Source organism: Emydura macquarii, unplaced genomic scaffold (genome assembly GCF_026122565.2).
Source record: "Emydura macquarii macquarii isolate MOO-44397 ecotype Brisbane River unplaced genomic scaffold, CSIRO-AGI_Emac_v2 contig_3328, whole genome shotgun sequence".
Classification (NCBI taxonomy): Eukaryota; Metazoa; Chordata; order Testudines; family Chelidae; genus Emydura; species Emydura macquarii.
Window position 1 is genome coordinate 6,735,449 of NW_027133465.1, and position 25,855 is coordinate 6,761,303.

Consider the following 25,855-nt stretch of genomic DNA (forward strand, 5'->3'; position numbering starts at 1 on the left):
CATCTCACTAATTTAGACACCAGAGCATGAATGACACCAATAATTCTTATCACTTATATAACACTTTTTCCAAAGCACATTACTAACACTATTTGCTCAATGCTTACACAACCCCTGTAATGTAGGTAAGTACTGTACATATATGTTTGAGATGGAGAAACTGGGATAGATTAAAAATGAGAGAGTCAGTGGCAAGGTCACAGCTAGAATCTGGGAATTCCTGGCTCCTAGCCCCACAATCAGTCCATTAGATAACACTGCCTCTCTCTATGCCCTCAGACCACTAGTCATTGTTAAGTCACAACTGTATACTCTGTGCTGCACAAGACCAAGATACTTAATCAAATTCAAACCAAAGTGTTTTTTAATTTTATATTTTGCTTTCTGAGTATCAGAGTAGAACAGTGTATATGCAGAACAAAATTGGATTATCAACAATTTCTCACAGAAATTCTCATTCTGAATTGCTGAGCCAACATTTTTTTTGTGACAAGACTTGCTTTGATACATTCTAATAACCCTATTCCCTCTGTAACATCTCCTACAAGCAAGGTCAGCATTATATAACTATTCCCATTAGATTTAAAAAATCGGAATTTTAATCTCTCCACAAAAACTAATTTGAGGTTTGTACAATAGTTTGCAGACTGCCCTGTCAGAATATATTGATTTGGTATAGAGATGCAAGGGATGGAACAGAGATGCTTGACATTCTTTCTAAACCACACTCATTCAAGGGATGAGAAAGAATACCCTGTTGCATAGGTTCATCAAATTTGCTATGTATGCTGGCCAATTTACTACTTCCTGTCTGGTTTAATATGGAGATTTCTATTGTGCTTTCAAAGAAAGCAAGGCCAAGAGCAAAGGATCAAAATTCTTTTGCTAAAAGTATTTGCACAGCAGTGAAAGTTAAGACAGATTATACTCGCCTGCAAGAGGGAAGATACATTGCAAGAAAATAAATACTTTGTCAAACTTAACTCCACACTAATTTTAATAAATTCAAGAAGGAAATTAGTTAGAGCTCAAAATACCATGATTCTGGAATTTCCAAAGAAAAAGGCATTCCCGGCATCCCTTCTCAGAAATCTGTGTTACTTGTTTCTCCTCCTAGTTGAAGCTTTTGCAAACATACCTGAATGAGGATCTTTATTTCCCGATGGGATTGGTAGTGGTGTGAGGTGCAGCAGTCTAAAATATCCATCATATACTGCAAATATTTCAGATAAATAATTTAGGGGCAGGAAAATGCTTCCTATGAGTGTTTTTGAAATGTTCATTGAATATTAAGCTAAAAAAACCTTCAAAGTGCCATAAGCTTTTCTTCTATGCTTAGAAAATGAGATTAAGATCAACAAAGTCCATTTTAATTGAGCAATATTTCTCATAAATGTTCTAAAGTAACATGCAAACTAATTTATCAATGATTTTTTATATTCTAGTTCTTTTCCTTTTTACCCCCTTATAGTGATCTCTCTGATTTTCTACTGGGACTCTGACTCTTCCATCCTCTCTCCAGGACAGTCCTCTAATGAATCATCTAATCCAGTGGTTCTCAACCAGGAGTACACTGGAGTGTTCCGGGGGGTCCATCAACTCATCTAGATATTTGCCTAGTTTTACAACAGGCACATAAAAAGCACTAGCGAAGTCAAAACAAAGTAAAATTTCATATAGACAATGACTTCTTTATATTGCTCTATATACTATACACTGAAATGTAAGTACAATATTTATACTCCAATTGATTTATTTTATAATAATATGGTAAAAATGAGAAAGTAAGCCATTTTTCAGTAATCGTGTGCTGTGATACTTCAGAAGTATGTCTCATTTTGTAAGCTGGTAGTTTTTAAGTGAGGTGAAACATGGGGGTATTCAAGACAAATCAGACTCCTGAAAGGGATACAGTAGTCTGGGCAGGTGGAGAGCCACTGATCTAAATCCATCTTCCCAATGCTCTCTCCCTTGTGCTATCATCCTTCGTCTTTGTTCTGCATCATCTCCTCCTCCTGTACTTTAGGTCTTTTTGTGCTGAATGAAACTGACTGCAGAACTGGCAAAGAGGGTTTTTTTTTGAGAGAAACATGTTATTCATCCCCATTTGTTTCTACTGCAAGTCTGATAGTCTGTTCCAAGCTACCTGCTCCAACAATGGACTTGAACCATAAAAGACTCTGAAACAGGCATTTTGGACACTTAAAACCATTTCTGAAAGTCTTAAAGGAGAATTGCTGATTTCCTGGAGGTTATTAGGAAAATCTAAGGACAGTCGGAGGGGGGAAGGATTTTGTACCTAAAGCTGTAGAGAAAACAGTGTGAAAAGGGAGGAAAGCAAAAATATGCCAGCTGTCTATCCGCTAAGAGACTGGCCTTCCAAAGCAAAAACTGGTACTTAAAACTGAGCTTTTTGTGGAAACTCCAGGAAAACAGAAAGATCTAGAATTGTACTGAGCACTTTGCTACAGTAACACGTCACAGAATAACTAACTAGAATGCAAAAAAGAAATTTACCAGTTGATCTTAATCTGTTCTAAGCACAAAATGCCAAATTTCATAGAACAAAAGTCAGTCACTTAAAACCAAAATTACCTGTATAGGCCATGTTCTTAGGGTTTCCATAGGGAGCCCCAGGTTGAACGGGGCTGTAAACAGGATTCATTGTGGAAGACTGAGAACTCTGGAAGAGAAAGAAAAGAAGAATTAAGAAGACAGTCTCATTTTTCCTCAACAGTAGCCCTCTGTTGAAAGGTCCTTTCTTGTACTATATGGTAGTGCTACCATGTTATTATTCAAAACAGAAAAAGCTGCAAAGAAAAGGGTTTACAATTAGGCATTATAACTAGATAGTGTATTTAATAATTCAAATTTCAGATTCAATTAATTCCCTTGAATTCCTAACTATTACATGTCCTTCCTACAAAGGCATCTGGAGTGTAGGATAAAATTAGTCTTACACATCCCCACCTTCCAAAGCGTTTTGCAAATTACTGCTTAGCAAAGGGAAGGAAAAAAATCAGGATCCTGTTTCTAGCATTATTGCGCAATGGGAACAGAGAGTAAAGTGCAAAAACTGCAGTAATTCAGTTGCCTCACTAGGGGGAGCTAATGCTTTTTGGGTAATGAAAGAAAACAAGGAATAACTAGCCTCTCAAAAATTAGTTGGTTAAAGAGCACTCCCTGCTGGTGATGCTCAGAGCTGCAGAGACACACAAATTCTCAAGCAGTTTACACAGTGCCTCTATGAACGCATCAATTTGTGTCTGGAAATTAATCTCCTTTGAAGCCTCTTTAAAAGACCAGCCCTAACATTACTCCTTCGCAGCACAGTGTACTATGCTATTATTTATTGAACATCAATGTGAGCTCAGTGCTATTTGAAATTGCCACAGTCACTGCCCCAGACATAAAATGGCCAGTAAGATTTTTAATAGCATTTCTGCTCATTATCTCTCCACTAAATATGATTAAAGAGAGCCGGGTTATCTTTTCCTAAGCATTTATTTAGAGGAATGCAAGGAACCTGGGAATTTGTGTCTAGTAACTGTCAGTTAAGCAACTGCTCAGTTAATTAGCTTAATGAAGCACATTCTCAATTCTGATTAATGGAAAAATCAGTCATTAAGCTTTATTAGGCAACACACTTGTTTCCACAGCTATCTTGTGACAATTTCAAACCTGGTGCCCAACATGCTTACTTTAAACTATCTTTTAAAAAAATGTATTATTTACACTTCATAAAATAACACCATTCCTTTCAAACTAGTCTTTCTTGATTGATGTGCAATTTGTTAGATCATTAACTCCTTCAGTTTCACCTCAGGATAGTAAACAAGTCAAATGTTAAATGCTAGCAACAATTGGTCTGACAACAATTACTGCTTAATTAATTAGCCTTCCCTCCATCCCCAAGTTAGTGTTGTAACAAAAAGAAGACTAGGGATGTAAAAACAAGGCAAAGAAAAATGCTACAGAATCCAAAGAAACGTATTTATAACACTGACTGGAATAAGTCGGTGCTGAAGTGGCTTCAGAAATACACAATGGAAAGTTTCTTAAAAAGATTAACAAGCAACATCATTGCAAAAACCTATTTATATGAAATATTATTGCTGGGGATTTACACTGATTTATCAGGACAGAGTTTATGGTTCCCACAGTGATTGCCACTTCTCCCTCTTGCTCTCAGGCAGTATTTTGTGTTACTATGGCTATGTCTACACTTAAATCTCTACAGCGGCACAGCTAGGATTGTGCCACCATTGCACTTCAGTGCAGACACTACAGCTACAGGAGGAGTCTCCTGTCACTGTAATTAGTCCACGCCCCCAAAAGATGGTAGCTGGGTCCATGTCTACACCAGAGGTTAGGTCAGCTTATGATGGAGACTGTTCAGTTTAAAAAAGAGACGCCTGGGGGGATATGATAGAGATCTATAAAATCGTGAAGAAAATTAATGGGGAAGTGTTATTTACCCCTTCACAAAACACTAGAACCGAGGGTCACCCAATTAAATTAATAGGCAGCGGTTTAAAACCAACAAAAGTAGTACTTCACACAACACACAATCAACCTGTGGAACGTATTGTCAGGGGATGACGTGTAGGCTAGAAGTATAACTGGGTTCAAAAAAGAACTAGATACATTCCTGGAGGATAGATCCATCAATGGCTGTTAGCCAAGATGGTCATGGTGGCAATCCTATGCTCTGGGTGTCCCTAAATGTCCAAATGCCAGAAGCTGGGACTGGACAACAGGGGACGGATCACTTGAAATTGTCCTGTTCTGTTCATTTGTCTATGAAGCATCTGGCAATGGCCACTGTCAGAAAACAGGATACTGAGCTAAATGGATGATTGGTCTGACCCAGTGTGGTTCTTATATTCATCTCCATGGGGTGTTCTCATTCAACTGAAAACACCACATTGAGATGAATGAACCTGTTCACACCTTTCAGAGCCTCTTATGCTGCAGGAGGACGCACAGAGGAGCCCTTCCCCTCTCCCCCCATTCGACCCTCTATCCTTCCTGTTTAAAGAAAAATGTTTCTATGTGCTCTAAAATCTGCATGCTTTTATAGACTTGCTTGAAATTTGCTATGGCTCATGGGAGTGCAGAGTAGGGTTCGTGACCCAGATTTGGGGTCATTTGAGCCAGAGGTTCCAGAGATATAAGCCCTGAAAAAAAATAGCCATCTTTCAAAAAGTTTCTAAGTGGGGGTTTTCCATGCATAGCTAGAGATCCAACTATTGCTGTGACTTGGTTCAAAATGCTCTCAAGCGGCCAGTTTTTACCCAAGGCAGTACATGGCACCCACTGAGTCTTCGGGGGACCCACATTGTGAATGGTATTTAAGAACATGAGCACTTCTTTCCTTGCAGAAATGTGAAGTCTGGAAGGATTTAGTAACTGAGAGGGTTTCTCTGCAACCCCTTTATGGTTCCGTGGGTAATTCAAAGGATATGTGCCAATACTCCGATGTTCCTGGGGAACCCCCTGCCACTGATATTTCTGACCTGAACTTTTGTCAACCTATGCAATAAAGAGCAAATAACTCCTATTGCTTGCTACAAGTTGTCTCTGTTATATTACAACAGTTTGTTATATTGGGTAGGGAGGAACCAGAGACAGAGGATTTGCGGGTGTGGGGGGAACACAAAGAGAGGGGGTTGTGTATGCAGAGGGGGTGGGCAATGAGGATGGGTGGCAGGCAAGCCTTGAATGGATTGTTTGACACAATCTATTTTACTTGCCCCCTGCAGGGATGGGGAGGAAGTGGCAACTTCTTGATCTGAGGGCAAATTAATGTGGGGATTCCAAAAACACGGAGATTTGAAAATGCTAGCACAGGTACCTTGACTGCTGAGGGAAAAGAAATGTGTGAGCTGCCAAGATGGCCAACATACGAATACTGGGCGATCCTTGGTTCACAAGGCTGCAGAAGTTAGTGGGAGAGCAAGGAGCACACTATGACATGCGGATTGCTGACTACAGCCGATCTGGGTGACCACAGACGTCCTGCATTGCCATCATGCTCAGCCCATCCTACAGCATCTAACCATTGGCTTAAGAGATTGTGATTTACCAGATGTTGTGATTCACTCGGGCAGAAATGATCTGGGTCTTATTCTTGGTGTACACTCATACAACGTATGAGAAGGAGAAGTTATATCTGGCCACCTCAGAGATACGCAACCAGGAGCTGAGATAGTTTTCTCTGACTTGCCTGAGTGTCTGAATAATCACTACAGCAACAATATGAAAGCCGTTGGAAAAACATTAATTGGAAAAGTGGAGGGCTCGTGGCTGACCAGAAAAAATGTACTCTCTGGCACAGAAACATTACAAAAGCACAACAAATCTGTTTCTCAGAGATGGGGTAAACCTATTGGACAGGGGTTAATGGAGCTTTCTCTCAAACATAAAATTGTCAGTATTTTGGAACAGAAACTCTGTCATTTTCTCTTCAGCCCTGCCACAAACTCCACCCTCCAACTATTCTGAAACATGCCCAGGAACACTATTCCACTGCAATATAACTGTCCTTCACTCTAGACACTGCATGTGAGTCGTGTCACAGGAGGACGGAAATAACAACAATAGAAAAGTCTGCATAGCAGGGAGTGAAGACTTCAGGGAGATGCGTTCCCTGCTTGCGGTGGGTGTACCCTGGGTACAGTGGTAGAGATGGGGCCAGGCTGGAGGGGGAGCAGAGTGAGTGCGTCAGGGGCATGGCTGGTGAGGCATGCTGAAACAGTGCTAGTGTGCCCAGTTGATGTATGCACACAGGGGCCTAGCTCAGTATGCAAATTGTGGGACATATGTAGAGCTGCCTCACTGACTACTAACTCATGCCGACATTTCCTGTTAAAAAAAATCTAGACATTCAATAGCAAAAGAAATTAATGTAGAGTAAAGGCTGCTTGGTGGACGGCCATCCCCTTGCAGAATGATGAACTGTGCAAAACTCAAACTTCTGAAAACCAGGAAATGCAGAGTTAAGATTGCCTAGGCAACCTTCTAGGCTCCTGGAGGGCCTCCATGATAGGGAGAGTCACTCTAGACGGCCCTGGGGAACCCAGAATGTCCACAAGACAATGGCAACTCCCCTGGACAACCTCACCAAGGATATCGAGAGAAGCAGCACCTCTCTTTACCAAGAGACTTTCTTGTTGCTGATGATGTTGCACAGAAGTAGTCGGTGCCATGGCAGACGTCTATATCAATGGCCCAGGTACTGCTGCCATAGTCAGTGATCCCTTACGCAAAGAAGTCCGGGCTAGGGAATATCTCTTGCCAGATAACTCCTTCCCCTGCCCTCCTGAGTGCTTACTGGAGGATGGAACCAGGGACCTAGATCATCTAGTTGAGCTAAGTCTTGGCTCCTTGGATGTTTCTGACATCTTGCGTTTCTTCCATGGCACAGGAAAGGGGAACAATGCCGCTGCTCTGAGGTAATATCCGGAAGGGCACTACTCACCGATGTCAAAACATTTGGTGAGCTCCCCGAGTGGGAAGACTCAGGAGCAAGACACAAGGCAGCCTCCTTAAGGATGTGGCTCCGCCTCGCTCCTCTGTCTCTCTTTATTTTGGGCTTAGTCTTTACAAATTTGGCAACAATCCCTAACTTGACCCTCACCAAGGCACTTTAGGCAGGTGGAATGAGGTTCTCTTACAGAGATGGATCTTTTGCAGCCAGCACAAGGCCTACATCCCGGAGACTGAGGCATACCCCAGTACCGGGTGTCAGCACTCCATAACAAGAAGGAACTGCTGCTCCACTAAATAACGAAGAAAAACAACAAAACTTATATCAATCTAAACAACTAACTACTAACAAGCACCAGGTATTAACAACAAGATACGATCAATTCCCTGTAAGGAGAGAAAACTTGCAGAAACAGCTGACGGGCTTCAACTACAGATCACGGACAGTAAGAAGGAACTGAGTGGGGTCAGGAGCACACCTACACCTTATACCATGATGCACAAGGCAGCAGACGGCACATGCGTCATCCTGAGAGGTACCGTGAAGGGAAAAATCTCTGCCTCTGCCTCTCTGTCTCTGCCCACACCTGAAGTGGAATGTACACATGCAATCATTTGAAGAACTAGATAAAGCCAAATGTATAGAGCGAGACCACATATCTACTACTGCAAGGGCTATACAAAGGGACTGTACAAAAGACTAAACTCTCACAGCCCTTACTTAACCATGCAAGAAAGCAAGGCTCCTCCTTCCTTCCCTGCTCAGCCCCACGCCAACTGTGACTGGCTGTGGTGGGAAAAGCAGGGGCTTCTCATCCAATACTCCCAGCTGCGAGTGTGGGGGGAGTGGTAGGAACCTTGGCTCCAACCCCATGCTCACTGACCAGAGTAGCTGCTCCACCAAAAGGTGCAAAGTAACTTACTTCTCCCACAGAGCAAAGTGGAAGCAAGGGAGGTCTAGGTCTAGGTCTGTCTGCAGAGATTTGTTGTCTGGTCTGCTTATGGGGCGGTGTAGCTGTTATAATCTAGCTCGGTATGTCTTTCACATTCACTGGTATAACCACGTATCTTCATAGGGTGAAAAAATGACCTATGAATTTTTGTCCTTTGCTAAACTCTTTGGAGGTCACTCAAATTTGAGAGGTCTGCAATGCCAGTGCCCTAAGGCTGACATCTACAAAACACATCCATTCGGAGGCAATGTGGTCTAAGGGCTAGGGCAATGGATTGGGACTCAGGAGACCTGAATTCTATTCCCAGCTCTGCCACTCACCTGCTGCATGATCTTGAGCAAGTTACTTCACCTCTCTGTACCTGTTTCCCCTTCCACGCCTTATCTGTCTTTGTACAGGGACCGAATTTCAGTTGGGGCCCTCTACATGCTACCACAATATAAAATGCTAATAATTTCAAAAACACCATTTCAAGCAATTAGCACACTTTGGGTGCTGTATAAACAATAAAAATGAGTAGAACTAAATTCCTCTATTGAGTCCTCATTAAAGAAAAGTTCCTCTTTGGCACAGATAAAACAATTGCACTCACATTATGAGCATGCCGCAGGAATAGAGGTTTATACTTCCTTCCCTGCTTGGTACGCAGGACTTTTATTTCAAGATAGTGTGACTGAGTGAATGTGAACTGCATTTCACATAAAAAAAATCCACAACTAGTTTTAAATATATTCAGGGTGGCTTCCAACACATTCCATGAGACTGTAACATTCAACTATACAATTCAAATTCATTATGGCTTTTGCAAAGCTACAATGAAATAAGAATAAAACAGGATTAGTAAAATTAAACCTATTTCAGCACAGCCATTTTGTGGCATTTACATGTGGCCATGAATACACAATAAAAAGACTACCAGAAATTAACTGTTTAACAGGCGAACAAAAGCATGGATCCTCTATATGCATCTTCCACAGTTTTTCAGTTCCCATGGTGCTGATACTCGGTTGCTTAGAAGCTGCTGAGACTCTTTACCAAACAGCTGAAGTAGTAAGAATTCCAGAAGGAATGTCATGGGAAGCACCTGCTGGCAAACAACCTCGGGATACTTCCCTGCTGTAACCTGGTTACATTTTTATCTATTTTATCTTTCCAGCCAAAGTGCATGACATCCTTCCATCACACTGGGAAATTACTTCAGAGGAAGTGTAAATAGAAATACAAGAGAGGGCAGCCTATGAGTCTGCATCACATCACTCAGCAGGCCAATGTGTCAGTCAAAAGAGGTTTACTTGGGAGATTTCAAAGTAGCACACACAGTCTTCTCTGTGTGGGGAATGCTGAGCTTGAACTTTCCATGCTATTAAGTGGCTGCAGAGTTACACTCCGGTGCTCTCGCCTCACTGAACAAAAGAGTGCCTCAAGACAGTGTGATGAAATGAGTGTGAAACTCAGCACTATATACTGCTGCTGCCAAGCTCTGAGAATCAGAAAAGGCTGCTGCCAAGGTTCTCTCTGTCCTCAATGGTTAAACAAGGGCACAAGCAACTTCAAAATCACTTCAGCTTGACTTTTTTTTTTTTTAAAGCTACCTTTTTCTTTTCTTTTTTAAATTACCACCGCCTAACATTACTATATATGAAAAATCTCTTCTTTTCCTGTTTTCTTTATTTTGTGTGTTTGACAACACCATGTGTGTAGTCATTTTCACTGTTTCCCAACAGAGTCAGTGAGGCCCTGATTCTGCAAATGTTTATGTGCATGAGCAATCTGACACACATAAGCAGTCCCATTGAACTCAACCGGACTACTCCAGTGTGTGTTTGCAGGCTTGGGCCTTAGGGCAACTTCTTCCCTGGGTTTGCGTATTTCATATAACAACTGAGGAGAGAAAAATATTGTGAGTAGGATAATGCTATTGTAAAACCACAAAATTTGGCAAAGGGGACTCTGGAACATGCACTAATACCTGAAAATACTTTTCACCTTTTTTGTTAATGAATTAGGTTTCAAATGGTTAGTGTCCTTCTAAACACAAAGTGTTGTATACAAGTATGCTTATATTAGTTGTGCTTTTAAATAATTATGAGAGGCATTTCTTTGTGGCTCTTGTAAGTCTAAATGAATAAATTTAATACTTCAAAACTGGGTGTATCATGCTCCACATGGATAATTCTGGATGACCCAGAGAGGAACAGTACCTGTTTAATTTTAGATCTTGGTTCAAATTGACTTTCCCTTTGCCATTCCATGAGATTTAGGCTCCTACGTGCCTAAGTCACTTTTGAAAAAGGGACTTGTGCTCATAAGTCACTTAAGCACTTTGAAATATGTGGCTCCCTGCACATTTCTTTGGAGGTGGAATGGAAGTTTCTCCTTCGAGTCTTTGTACAGACTAAAAATGATTTCTTTCACAAAGGAAAGTATAGAACCAAGAGCAAGTGAATGTGAACACTGAAGAAAGATAAACCAGCAAGATACACTTCTTCCTCAATCTGAAAATCACCTCTTAAAATTCATTATGTATAATATCATGCTAATTGTCTTCAGCCCAAATCCTTCTCTAAACATGAGCAGACCTTCTGACATTACATTATATTCAAGTTCTAATAGTTTCTTGACAAATTTTCAGTTATTTGAAGCTTGATCCTCAGATACGCAAATAGTATAATTTAAACTCTTCCTTTAACTGTACACCTTATGTTTGTAAAATTTGGCTAGGGCATCATCCGAGACCCTGAAGTTTATCTTCTTCCACCTGTCATGTAGGCCAATGTGTTGACCCCACTTTTGATGAAACCCTAGTCTTTGCTTTCATCTCTTCTCACCTGGACAAATGTCAAGTCCCTATTTTCTCCTAAAATTCCAGCAGTCCAGACTCTAGCACAGAGGTTCTCACAACAAATTTTTGGTGGCCTCAGGGTGCAGCCACCAACTCTTGCTGGTGGCTGCGCTGATAATTTCTCCTATAATACTTAATTAACTTTAGAAAACACAAATAAATATGCACATCTACATGTCCATATCATTGTAACTTATTTATGTAGATTTTTTTTTTGCAGACTCAATAATAAAAATAATGTACAATTGTCTCTATTCTTTACTGGGCCTAAACAGAATAGAAACACAAATAAGGTGCTTTGCAGTTCTTGTCTTTTTTGGTTGCCTTTTTTTCTTTTCAAATAAAGACTTGTCAGCTATTAAGTCTGCTGCTGTGAAAAGTGATACCTGTATATTAACATCCCTTTTCACAGTCTCCCAGCTAGCTACTAAGACTATGACTACACTACAGCCTATACTGGCAAAACTTTTGTTGGTCAGGGGCTTGACTATTCCACCCCGAGCAACATAAGTTACACCGACATAAGTGCTCGCATACACAGCTTCTGCCACTTGCGGAAGTGATTTTTTATACCAACAGGAAAGCACTCTCCCATCTTCACCAGACGCGATGCAATGGCACAGCTGTATCAGTGCAGCTGTGCCACTGCAGTGCTGGTACATATAGACATGGTCTTAGTCTGTTGTGAAAAGTGATATATTAACAAACATACATACAAGTATCACTTTTCACAGCAGACTTACTCAGCTACAGCAAGCGCAGGGACAAATTAAGCCCTGATGGGGAGCCAGGGGAGGCAGCAGGGGCCGGAGTGATGGGGGGTGTGAGCCCGGGGACAGCATCCACTACCGCATGGCTGCATCCTGAGGCAGAAGACCCCAAGCCCCGAGCCCAAAACCCTGCAGCCAGGGGACAGAGCCCTCGGCCGAAGCCTGGGGCCACAGGAGGCAGTGGGGGGTGGAACGATGGGGCATGGGTGGGTGGTGAGCCGGGAGCAGGAGCCTGCCACCACACGCCAGGGTCAGAGCTACCACATGGTTGGAGCCTGGGGCTAGAGCCCAAAGCTTCGCAGCTGAAACCCGAGGCTGACGCATGCCACCATATAGCAGGGGAACAGAGCCCGAAGCCTCGTGGACAGAGCCCAAAACCTGCCACCCAAGGCCTGAAGCCCAAAGCTCAAACTCCACCCTACCCCCCGGGAAGGTGAGGAACTCACCGGCTGCCTTTCTTTCAGCATTTGTGTCTCCAGAGGGGGGCAAGGCCCAACCCCTGCTAGTGAACCCAAGGGGAGAGGCCACTGCTTTGTCCCCCACCCAAAACAGAAGCCTGTGGCCGCAAGGAAAGCCCCCAGTGGCCGCATTTGAGAAGCTCTGCTCTAGCACACGTAAAATCCGCTGCCTGAAGTAATTCAAAGCCAGCACAAATGTCACCCGCAATCCCAAACCACTTCACTGACTCCCCATTAATTTCTGAATGCAATTCACACCTGCCTTCCCCATCAAGTAACATTCTAACAGCCCTTCTCTCTCTCTGCTCTCCCTCTACCCATCTAGCACCAACCTCATCCGACTCTCCACAAAAATCTTGCCACTGCTCGTGGGAGACTCTTCTCTGCTGTGCCTGCCACCTGGAACAGCTTTCCTGGAGCTCTCTGGTTCAGGAACACTTCATATTTCTGATCTCAACTAAAAATGTCGCTTCTCCTTTAACCTTGGTCTACAGGTCTACACTTTTTTTGTAACCACTAAGTATGTTGGTAGAGGTGTGATACAGTACAACCCACAGTGTGACCACAATTATATCAGTATAAATCTTACACCACTATGTGCTATCCCTCTTCCTCTGTGGGAACAACTTAGTGTGGTATAACCACACCCACACTAGGGGGTTGGGCTGTTTTAACTGTACTGCAAGAGCAAGACTTAGTACAGTAGGGCAGTAGGCACCTGTTTGCAGCAACAACTTGTAAGAGCAACCGCCACTTACGAGCAAAACTTCCGCTAGGAACACTTTGCCTGCTGTGAATTGTCCACTTGATAACAGCAACACAGTGGCCTCATAAGAGCAACATTTGTGAAGCTGTGATGTCACATCCGAGGCAGAGATGGGGGGGGCACGTCAGGCCGTCGTCCCCACGAAACCACATCTCTCCACTCCCCTCCTGACCCTGGCCCTTCAGCGCAGCTCCAGGACACACAGCCCATGCACTTGCCCTGCCTGATGAAGCCTGTGTGGACAGCACACGTAGATGGGAGAGTGGAGGGGCCAAGCTGAGGTCAAGGGAGCAGCAGAGATGCAGCTGGAAGATTTCCTCTCCCCTTCCTCAGCATCTGGCTTACAAGTACAAGATTTTTTGTTTTGTTTTGGGGGGGGTTGCAATTTTGCAGTGGGAAGTATAGGGGGAAACCCCCTTCCCCTGTGCACTGAGCTGTCCCCCCTCCATCTCGGTTGCTGACAACGAGGTGTTGGTGTGCTGTTCTGCAGTGGGGGGTCGGGGACCTCCCTCCCCAGGACACTGACCTGTCCCTTTCTCCCCCCTCCTGTCTCTGCTATCCGTGCTAGGAGCCACCCCTCCCCCCGCCCCCATTACAGGCTGCACACGGGACCCTCCCCAGCCACTTATCCCTTGCCAGGATGGGGCATGAAGCTGCCAGCAGGAGCATCCTCAGCCTGTCCCCAGCAGCTGGGCTCATGCAGTCGTTTTGCCAACTGGGGGCTCCCCTGCCAAACCCAGGGTTCCCTCCCTCCCTCGGAGTTCCTCCACCCTACACCTCCCAACCCTTCCCCCCACAACGTGGCTGCCCTTTCGAAACACTTAACTCTTCATATGCCTATGGTCAGACAACACTCCCCATAACAGCAACAGCCACTTAGGAGCAACATAGCAAGAGGGCACATTGCTATGTGGTTAGGAACAAGAATCTACACCTGTCCTGCATTTTGAAACATTGTTTCTATGAAAGACACTTGACTAAATGTAGTATTGATTTGCATCATAGCTATATTAGCATTATTCAAGCTGTGAAGTTACAAGAACTAATTTAAATAAGGGTATGCCTTCTATTCAAGAGATTCCATTTTAAAAGAATAGATAAAAGGATACTATGAAAACATTAAAAATGGGATCAGGGTTATCATTCAATGCAATCAGGTGGGTTAAATACAGAAACATCAAGTAGCTAATTCAGTGGTGAATGTAAAACAGCTGTTTATTATCACAGCTGCATTTATGTAAGATCTTTCATGAGCATGTTTGCCCTTCTGGACATGGATTAAAACATATTACCCATGAGTTAAAATGAGACTATATTTTCTTTGTGGAGTTTTTAATCCCATACCATGTTGTGTACGTATTTATTTATTGGTTTTGTGACAGCTCCTAGGAGTTCCAATCAAAGACGAAGACCCCATTGCATCAGGCATCATATAAAAAAACAAAGACTGTCCCTGTCACAAACAGCTTACCATTTAAGAACAAAACAGGTGGCTAGACAGATAGACAGAGATAGGAAAGAAAGCAATGAGACAATACTGATCAGATCCCACACGTGCAATGTGCACCAGCAGTATGGTTGCTAGGGTAATGAAACACTGTCTATTCAAGGGAAATCTAAATCAGAAGCAGATGTGGAATGCATATGGATACTTAAGAAGAAAGCTAAGCAACTGGAAACACACAGGTTGCCTTAAAGCGAGGGACTTCAGCAAAGCACTTGACATATTAAATTTCAAAGACTTGGTGTAGGAAACATTAGCAAGGAAAAGCCACAAATACCTTGCAAATACATAGCACCTTTCATCCAAGCACTCTTGAGAAGCAAGTCCGTTAAATACAAGATCGAGGAACAGAGAGGGTAAATGGACTGGCTCAGTGTGTCACAGCCATCTTGTAGCAGAATAAGGGAATTCTCATCCCCAGTCTCCTGCTCTAACTACCAAGACACATTTCATCTAGTAAAACTTTCTGACATTCGCAAGGAGAACAAGTCTTTGTGATACTGATTAAAAATTAAATTGCTACTTCATAAACACAAAGAAGCTCTTGACTGCTCAAAAATAACTGTTGAGACAAAATGGAAGACCTTGACCCTGTAATTATTGTTATTTAACATTTATAGTCCAGCACAGGATGCAACTGGGATTGGGGTCCAATGGTACGGTGTGTTCATACAGCATCTAGAAAGAGACCATTCCTGACCTAACCTAAGAAGGCAAGTGAGATATAAAGGTTTGAGGGAAAAGTTAAATCTATAGTTATATAACATATGCAATTTTATTATAAATATGTAAAAGATAAGTAAATTATCCCCAAATGCCATTCTATGGCTACGCCCGTTTCTGTTGCGCCCAGTGATGAATGTAATTGTACCACTTTCAATCACACAGAGTGGACAAAGTGACAATTGTTTAATTTGAATTAGGAGTGGCAAATAAAAATCACAGACTTGTGTACTTCAGCCAATAAGAGAATAGCTTACATGTAACAGAACTTCATCCACAAAAAAATCATTGCACATTGATAAATAACCTGCTTTCAGACTGGATGACATTTATTTATCAGGAAATATGCCACGTGGAAATCTGACTGACTAAAAACAGAGTCATATGATCTCAGCAATACTAAGTACCTTTAAGCACCCTATCTAAACACAGAGCTTGGAGATGAAGACACACAGGAGAAATAGGGCCAGGGGTAGAACAGTGCAACTTTGGTATAGGAAGTGTGAAGTAATATACCTGCTGAAAAATGACAAATGTCAGAATGGATTATGTTTTAAGGATCCTGAAGGATGAGGAGGGTAGAAACTTAAAACCATCAGATCAATGCATCTGATGACAGTTGGGGAAGCAAATGTAACACTGGGATGTATCAATAAAGAAACAGGGCACAAACCTACATTTTGTTCAGTGTCTCACATGTGATCAAATATTCAAATAAATGCACAACTGACTCTGCCTGTATTTCAATGTGCATGCATCTGAGTAAGTATGCTCCGTGCACAGTCAAAATCAGTAGGGAGAATGCCAGAGCTATCCATAATATGCTCTTTTCATTCATTTACAACAACTATTTCTCAAACATCTATTCCCTTCAAACCGAACAAAACCACGTTTTCCTCATTGCAATAATTTGTGTTATTAGAGCATGAAGTGAATGTACATTTTAAAATACATTAGCAGTTTTTCAACTTTTTCTATAGTTGATTTTTTTAAGGCAATTTTTACTCAACTTTCACACTCACAAAAACCATATCTGCAGTAGTTCTAAGACAACTGAAAACATGTGCTTGAAACTAAAAGTATCTGCTAAATTATAACCGTCCGGGCCCCCCCACCACCCCAGGAGCTGCAATCAGTAGCCAGGGCTGGGAGCAGGGCCAAAGTCATGGTCAGGGCCCGAGCTGCGGCTGAAGTGGGGCTAGAGCTGCATCTGTGGAGTCTGGGGCCGGAGCCGCAGGGCCTGGGCACATGCCATGGCCAGGACCAGGGAATGGGGCTGAAGCCAGGAGCCGAGGCTGGTGCTGCAGCCGGGGACAGGGCTGGAGTGGAGATGGGAATAGAGGGAGGCCGGATGGCGCTTCCTCCCTGCCCCCATGAGGGCTGACCCAGGCCCTGACATTTCCTCCCGAGGAGGAGCGCACCCCACAGTTTGGGCTTCTCTGCTTTATAGAGACTAGCCATTATAAGGAATGGCACACATCTTTGCCTTGGGCTTCCACAACTACTTGCAAGAAAGCAGAAGAGTACTGGGAATAAGGAATCATGGGTTCTAACCCTGACTCTGGACAGAAGTCTTCTCTAGTGGTTACACATAGCACAGCAAAACATATACATTTGATACAATTGCACTGGCAGGTAGTTTGTAGCTAAGCAGGTAAGATTTGCATCTGCCATATTAGAAACCTGGGACCAGATTCGAACTCCCACTACAATCCCTTGCCACTCCAACATAAGCACAGTGTGCTTTTTATTGTGGTATCTGTCTACTTCCACAGTGTCAATTTGTTATTTTTGGCTCACAAGTTTTTGCTAAGAAAATTTGCGCTTGGGTGAATAATCAGACTCGTTTGCCCAAATACACAAGATATGTGGATTTTGCCCACTGGTCACCAGCTGGCATCTTTGAAAACCCAAAGCTATTTTTGACATCTACATATCATGAGCACCCAGTTGGGGAGATTGGAAGTTTTTCAGTGGACAGTGAGGTGGCTACAAGTTTTATTATAAATATTCAATATACTCAATATATTCAAAGGCTCTTGTATGGTTGTCAAATACTATTAAACTGCTTGTGACCAATGGCAAAATATGAATCCACCATTTTGATTCATCATGTATTAAGTTCACTAGAGTAAATACTTTCTTATAGTACATGTACTGCCAATGATTGATTGTTCCCTCATTTCCATAGTATTCCACAAGCTAAAAGGGATACATTAATTCTGAAGCCCATATGCCAATTAACACCCACTAAATTCTCAGACTATTTCTATTGCATATTCCAATCCTCATTTTCTTTATTAGAGACTCTTTTCTGTCTTGTTTTATTGTTTTATTCCACTCTGAACCCAATGTCCCAATTTTTTATTCCAACAGAGCCACATCCTCTGGAAATCAGCAATGATCTTGAATTTTTATCTTAATTGTTCTGACTCATCGTGTTTTACCAGAAATATTTGTCAGTATGTGAGCATCTGGATGATAACTCCCTTCTGTTTTTCTCTTCTAAAGAAGACTTCTAGTCCTTGCACATTTCTCCCAATCATTCCTGTACTCAGCTCTCTTGCCACACTCATATCCCAAGATTTAGTATTCTCAGCTTTCAGCCTATTAAAACCTCAATTTCCTTTGCTTTCACACAGTCCATCAACAGTTCAACTCCAATATAGTCTGAGCTGCAGCTACTTCACTTCTCTCAATCTTCATTTTGCCTCCACCATGCCAGGTGGCAGCCTTCCCTTAACTGCTCTTGACAGTTGTTATGGCTTCAGACATTCTAAGCTTTCTCTGGCAAAATTACCAGTATCTTTTCATTCACTACCTACCACACAATAACATATTAGTCAAATCAAAGAGAAACTTAAATCTGCCTTACAATGTCGTCATGAAAATTTTCTAGTTCAAGCATAAATGAACACACACAACCCAGCCATAATAATGAAAAGCACACTGATGACATAGTACTTGTCAAACAAAATCATTCATCTCAGCTGAACAGACAAATACAGTCTGGCAAGGCGAATTTAAAGTGACAGTACTAGCTGAGAACAGAATCTGATCTAACTTAATTTTGTTAGAATTTGGTGAGGAAATTCCTCTGGATTCTAAGGGCAGGTCTACACTTAAAAGGCTACAGCAATGCAGTTGCACCACCGGTGCACGTCAGTGAATATGCTACTAACGAGAGGCTCTCCCATCAGCATAGTTAATCCACCTCTGAGAGAGATGGTAGCTAAGTTGATGAGAGAAGCTTTCCCGTAGACATAGCGCTGTCTACAGTGGGGGTTAGGTTGGTATAACTGCATCACTGAGGTGTGTAGATTTTTCACACCCCTGAGCAACATAGTTATACCAATGTACGTTTATAGTGTAGAAGTGGCCTCAATATCTAACTTGGAACAATAATGTTATTCTCATCCCTGTACTGTAAAAAAGCAGGAAAGTATTCTGCTAGTTGTACTGTGTATTATTTTCTGAGGCCAGGTCTACACTACGAACTTACATCGGTATAACTCTGTCGCTCAGGAGCATGAAAAATCCATACCCAAGAGATGCCGTTATGCTGACCTAACCTCTGGTGTAGACAGTGTTATGTCAACGGGAGGACTTTTCCTGTCCACATAGCTACCACCTCTCACAGAGGTGGGTTAACTATGCCAACAGGAGAAGGTCTCTCGTCAGTGTAGTAGCGTCTTCACTGAAGCGCTACAGCAGCACAGCTGTGCCACAGCAGAATTTCAGTGTAGACCTGCCCAGAGATTCTCTGGAACACTTCAGATATCCCATTGTCAAATTTCAATAGTCAGCTATAAAAATGTTCCCAATCATATTCAATGGGAAAAGTGATAACTATTACTAATAAAAACTAAACATTGTTGCTTTTCATCTTCAAAGCACTTTATATTAAATAATCAATCACCACAACAATCTCATTGTACAGATGGGGAAAATGTGAAGCATATAGGTTAGGTGACATACTCAAAGCCAATGATAGTTCAGCATCAGGGCCAATATTAGACTTCTATTCCTCTGCTCAGCCCTTGCTGCTCTCTATTATTACATTTATTATTTGTACTATACAAAACTCAGAAGTGTTTTAGGTGTTCACAGAGCAAAAAGAAGAGGTATGGACCCTGCCTCACAGAGAGTACAGTCTAACTTCATAAATGACACAATGAGAGGCATGAACAAATAACTGAGGGAAATGGAGACATGGGCTGCAGTAATTTGATCAAGTAGTTGCTCATAGATTATATGTCCAAATCATCCAAAAAGTTACAAGGACTTTTTGCTGTTTTGTTTTATATGATAAGTCTGACACAACATGAAACAAAACGTCTTTCAATTTTCTGGACAGAAAATTCCACCAAAAGTGAACTTTCTATGCCGAAAATTTCAATCTGAGCAGTGCATGTGTCTTAACACATTTTATTTAGTTAATAAACCAGACCATCATTTATATCACCATGTAACTCCACTCTCCTTTTCCCCTTCCATGTTGCTATCATCTACTTATTATTGGACTGGGAAGCTTGCCTGGCCCCTCTTTACTCCATAGATGGAAAGAAAAATAAAATATGAAAGTTTTAAGCAATTCAGACACACTGCAGTTTAAATACACTCAAATATAACACATTTAAAGCAGTAGTTCTCAGAACTGTGGGCTGTGGACCACTAGGAGAGCATGAAAATCTGGCAGGTCACATGGTACTGGCTCCCCTCATTTCCAGCTGAGAGAAAGAGAGCAAAGAAGGGGTAGGCAGAGAGATGAATGAAAACCAGAAATAGCCAGTATGACTCATTTTTTTTCCAAAAATGACAATGCACTTATGACAGCTAAATAGTCTCTCAAAGATGTGGTTCAGACCCTGGAAAAATAGAGAAACCCCTATATTAAAAGGAAATCAGCACTTTGGGTACCATTAGAAAACTCTTAAGCATATATTTAACTGTACACGAGAAGGCCTATTGACTTCAATGAACTGATAACCCTTGTGTGTAAATCTAAGCATATAGGTATGTGTTTGCAGGTTTAGGATTTAGGGAAACAGTTACACTGCTCTTAGAGTGACCAGATGTCCCGATTTTTTAGGGACAGTCCCGATATTCAGGGCTTTTTCTTATTACCCTATTTCCTATTACCCACGCACCCCGTCCCAATTTTTCACATTTGCTATCTGGTCACCCTAACTGCTATTCAGTTTAAAATGCTCATGACAATGTAATATCCATATGAACCCCATCAACATAAGATGAAATTCTCTCCTGATGCTCTGTGTTGAATGATATTTTCACATAAACTATAACAAAGACACTTTTTTTCTTAAAAGCAATGTTTATTTTTAAAAAAAGCTCAATTGTCAAAGGATATTAAGTGACATTAACATTCAAGAAGGCATCAAAAGAAGGGTGTATTAGTTAAATTCACAAATCTGTCATTCACTTTTGCTTAGGTTTGAACAATGCCACAGCCTCCATACAGAAAGCTACAATGACTTTCAATTTAGCAGTGATAAAAATCTTATTTTCCCTCCAAAGTCTCTTTGATGTTATGACTCCACATTGATGAAAAATTATAAAAGCTTTAATTTATTACACAATGGCTTAATTTCACATTAATCCCTATTGCCAGAAACCAATTTTACAAAATTAAATGGTTCTGAGGGTTTTTTAAAATACCATCCAGTCAAGTTTACCCCAAATTTTTCACAGGTGCTGCCATCACAGTTCAGACTGCATCTACAAAATCTTTTAAATTATGCCTTGCATGAGCGTTCTGAATTTTATATTTCTATACCAGTATACCTATAAAGGGAAAAGTTTAATTAAAGCCAAAATGTGTAATCTTTAAAGCTAATGACATTTTGCAAAATAACATCTTAGCATTAGTGGCTCGCTCTAAGCAGCATAATGAAATACGTGTAAATGAAAAACTTTGAATTTGGAGGTATGTTAATGCATTAATGGACATCACCTGTGGCTCCATCACATATGCACCAAATTTTACCTTTCAGCAGTTATGCAAACACCAATTCAAGTATTTGCATATCCAAATAAGTGTATAACTATATACTGTCTGTTGCCATTTATGATTTGCCTCTTCTTAGTAACCAATCCTGCAATCACTTAACATGCTCATAATTTTAAGTCCTACTGTTATCAGTGGGACAAGTCATGAGCCTAAAGCTAAACACATGCAAAGTGTTTGCAGAATCAGGGCTTGAGATGGTCAGATCTTCAGGGCAAAGACTGTCATTTGTGTATTCTGTAAAGGGCCCAGTATGCTTTAGGCAAATACAATACCTGATTTGCACTGTGGAAACGGAGAGAAAAACTCTCTGATAGGTTCGGTTTGGGATACAGGGGGTTAAGCGAGACAGTGATGATTCTAGGGGTTTGCTTAACCAATAAACCCTTTATTTTATAATAAACAATTCTATCCTTATAATAAACAGTTCTATTTCTACAATAAACAGTTTCACAGCAAGTGAGTTGCGGTTGAGGATACATATCAGTAACTTTAAAGGTAAAAAAAAAAAAATTACCAGGATATTGTAATTATCCCAAAAATCAAGCATTACAAACTCAAGAAATTCAGTGTCACAGTAAAGAAATGTACAATTAAGACACGAATACAGCCTTAACACTGCCCTGTTGTGATGTCATGCAATACAAATTATGATGAATGCAGTTTGGTGGAGGTGGGCCAAGATTAAACTGATTTTCAAATACACATTTCCCACCTCAGTTTCAGGAAGAGAGGACCACCATGAGAAGCTGATGAATAGAGGCAGTGGCTATCTTTGCTAAAGGCAACTTGTGGCCTCAGACCCATTAAGGGCAATAGGAGCTGACAGTCATTTTGAGAGATGTGAGTTTCTCTGAAGTAGGCCATTATTCTTCAGCCTCTGATGAAGGTTTAACTTTTGTTATGAAGAATAATGGAAACAATTACCATTAGCCTGAATAGCTATTTAAAAAAAACAAAAACAAAAACGAAAACAACTATTTGCTGCAACAGATCTATTCAGGATTCTCCTCTGACAATTTTTGTGTAAACATACAATGCCTGAGTTGAGATTACTGGGACACGGTTCTACATTTTTTTAAAGGACTCTAAAAATTACCAGATTTATTCTAAATTCTCAGAAAATTCATTCCATACTCAAGGAGTAAGTTCTATATAAATTTGGGGGAGAATATGCTCTCTCCTTCTTACATAACAGAAATTGAATACCTGATTTACATGCAAAAATCAACTCAGGCTTAACTACAGTGCCACAACCGGCACGTCCATAATATTCTATATTCATATATAAATATGTACACATACACACTATGTAAAACTACTTATCAAACCAACAAATTTTACAGGTATCCACCTAGCAGCAAGATCAACTAATTCAATGTTGTGCCTTAGTAATAATTTTATGTTTTAAAAGACTGAGAGCTTGCTTTCATTACTGCCAACAGAGTATTACTTTTAGATGTCAGTGAGATATGACCACAATGTTGTTGTTGCAGTATCTATTTAAAAATAATCAAGCAATTTACCAAAGCAAAGCAAATGGAATTTCATCACTTGGCCTGGTTCAGATATATCGGTTTTGCAAGCTTTCTGTCAAAACTATTGGGTGTAAAAACAAAAAACCAAAATAACCTCCAAGCAACGAGGTGAACTGAAAGCTCTCACCTCTTATGAGCCAAGCAAAGAAGGGCAGATATCCCAAGTCAGGCTGTAGCTGCTTGTGAGGTAAAGACAGAGACAGGATATTGGACTAGATAAACCAATAATCCAGCATGGCAATTCCTAGGTTCCTAACACCCATGTAAGGTCGGGAAGTAGTATTAACCCCATTGCACAAGTGAGGCAGAGAAGTTTAATCTGTGGACTATCTTTACCCTCAGCATAGAAGGCAACAAACTTCAAAGCCAAATATCCCCAAAGAATACTGAATGCAAGTTTTAAAAAAGAGGTTTTGGTACTCCTATGCAGAATAACTCTACTACATATTACAGCCATCCATAATTGAAATGGCTGGTAGTAAGAATACTCATATCATCACATGATGAAGTAAGAATGTCATGCAAGACCGACACTGGAAAATCAAGCCCCATAAATTTTGGAAAATATGCACTATAGATAGAGGAAAAGCATCAATTCGGTATTTATATTCCTACATACTAGAGCTAAGCAAAAGCTGACCTTGTAGAATTTAAAATGGAATAAATACAGAATACTAAAGGAAGAAATGTGTCTATCTACCAATCACTTCAACATCTAACTCGCCCCTCTGTAGGTGCAGCTCCTAATGCATCTAAAGAAGTTCACCTGCTTCTACCAGGGATGAGTTCAGCCCAATGTTCCAAAAAGCAATGAAATAGATTCCATCTAGATCTTCAGAACAGATGCTCCTTCCAGCATTGTCAGTTTAAACAGTGTTATTTACAAAAGAAAATATGATTCTCATATCAAAATACACTTTTTAAAAAAGACCAAATGTTTTAACTTCTATCTCTTTACCTCACAAGCAAAACTTCCCAAAGATTCTCTTCCCCTTCTGCCTAGGAAATATTGATTTCTCCACATACATTAAAACAGAACCCAATATTTATTTTTCTATTTTAGATAATGTAAATGAAGAGATTTAAATATATAACATGTTTAAATAGCATGTTGCATGTATGTTAGGTATAAACAACACCCAGTGATATATCATATCCATAATGAAGCATTATTGCCTTTATTCAGATTTCAAACAACCTAGAGACAAGCTTTTCCTTTTAATGTGGCTGAAGGCTATATAAAGGTAACTAGAAAGCTTTCTACGAGTGGCACTTTAATTTCACCCTAAGGCAATCTGTTTGCCACAGGCTAGCAATTAACTGGATGGGTGCCTTCAGCTTTTAACTGTTTTGTAGAGGGAGAGCAGGTTTTCCCAAGCTAGCATGACACTATGCTGGCTGCATACAAAACTGCAAGTACTTTAGTCTATAGAACTGCATGAGTGAGGTAAGGTCCTTATCACCTCTTGGATGAAGCTACCAATGAAATTCATTGGTCTCATATCAGCTCTTTGTTCATGTTAGTTATTATACAAAAAGCAGACATTTAAAAAGAAAGATATGGCTGAAGTTTGTATTTTATTGGGTTTTTATCTATTAAGAAAAGCAAGATACCAACATTTAAAAATATCAGAAAATAGTGTTACATCTTAAATATGAAAACAATGCACAGACTGCATTAAAATAATAATGAAGAAAAAATAAAAATGGTATTTAATAACATCAACCAATAGCTTCATTTTGTTTATCACACTTTGCTGGTGGAAGCCATTTATTACTAGTCTTTAGAATGAACAAGTATCAAATTAAGAATGCAGAATTATTATAGAATCGCAGACATGCAGGAAGGGACCTCAAGAATTCATCTAACCCCTTTGCTGAGGCAGGACCATCTCTGACAGGTCTTTATCCAACCTGTTCTTAAAAACCTCAAATGATGGGAATTCCACACCCTCCCTTGGAGACTGTCTATTCCAGTGCATCACTACTCCTATAGTTAGAATGTTTTTCCTACTATCTAACCTAAATCTCCCTTGCCGTAGATTAAGTCCATTACATCTTGCTCTACCATCAGTGGACATGGAGAACAATTTATCACCACTTTATAAAAGCCCTAAACATACTTGAAGACGTATGAGGTCCTTTCTCCATCTTCTTTTCTAAAGATTAAACATGCCTAGTTTTTTCAAAGTCTCCTCAGAGATCAGGTTTCCTAAACCTTTCGTCATCTTTAATGCTCTCTTCAGGACTTTCCAATTTGTCGTGTTTTTCCTTAAAATGTGGTCCCCAGAACTGGACACAGTACTCCAGCTAATGCCTCACCAGTGCCAGTTAGAGTGGGACATCCTCTCATGTCTTATTTCAATTTTATTTCCAGGAACAGGAAAGAGAAAAATGAATCAGTGTTCAAATATTTAAAACAACCTGATTATGTTATTGGAGAGAGAAAAATCAGGACTGTGAATCAAAACATCTGCCACATCCCAATGCAGAGGAATAATGCTAGACCACCAGGTTGGCCCACTTATCAGCATTTTTATGTTTCTCCACCCTGTCTTTTTTTCCTTTAACCACCATTAGTTTACCAGCATTCATTCTGTATCTATGCTTTCTAACTCCACCCATCATCTGACCCAGAACTTGTAATCTTCTTCTGTAGGATTGTGTTTGACACAAATGCTAATCTCCTGGTTTATAATTCACTGTTGCCCTCTGATTTAGAAAATCTTTTGCAGACATTGGCTGGAAAAAAAGCAGTTCTGTCATGTTTTCATTTTTTGCT

At 40.8% G+C, this 25,855-nt stretch overlaps 1 protein-coding gene across 11 annotated transcripts in view; it reads right to left on the reverse strand.

The window, feature by feature from the left end:
- FAM168A (family with sequence similarity 168 member A) overlaps window positions 1–25,855 on the reverse strand; it is a 339,525-nt gene that overhangs the window by 203,896 nt on the left and 109,774 nt on the right. For 6 of the 11 annotated variants that reach the window (XM_067533320.1, XM_067533318.1, XM_067533319.1 and 3 more), the window contains 2 exons: window positions 2,596–2,683; window positions 1,139–1,213 (listed from right to left, as the gene is read on the reverse strand). In XM_067533320.1, coding sequence (XP_067389421.1) covers window positions 1,139–1,213; window positions 2,596–2,665 — 145 coding nt within the window. In that variant the 5' untranslated portion in view covers window positions 2,666–2,683. The remainder of the gene's footprint in view (window positions 1–1,138; window positions 1,214–2,595; window positions 2,684–25,855) is intronic. The other 5 variants (XM_067533326.1, XM_067533324.1, XM_067533325.1 and 2 more) reach the window with 1 other exon arrangement.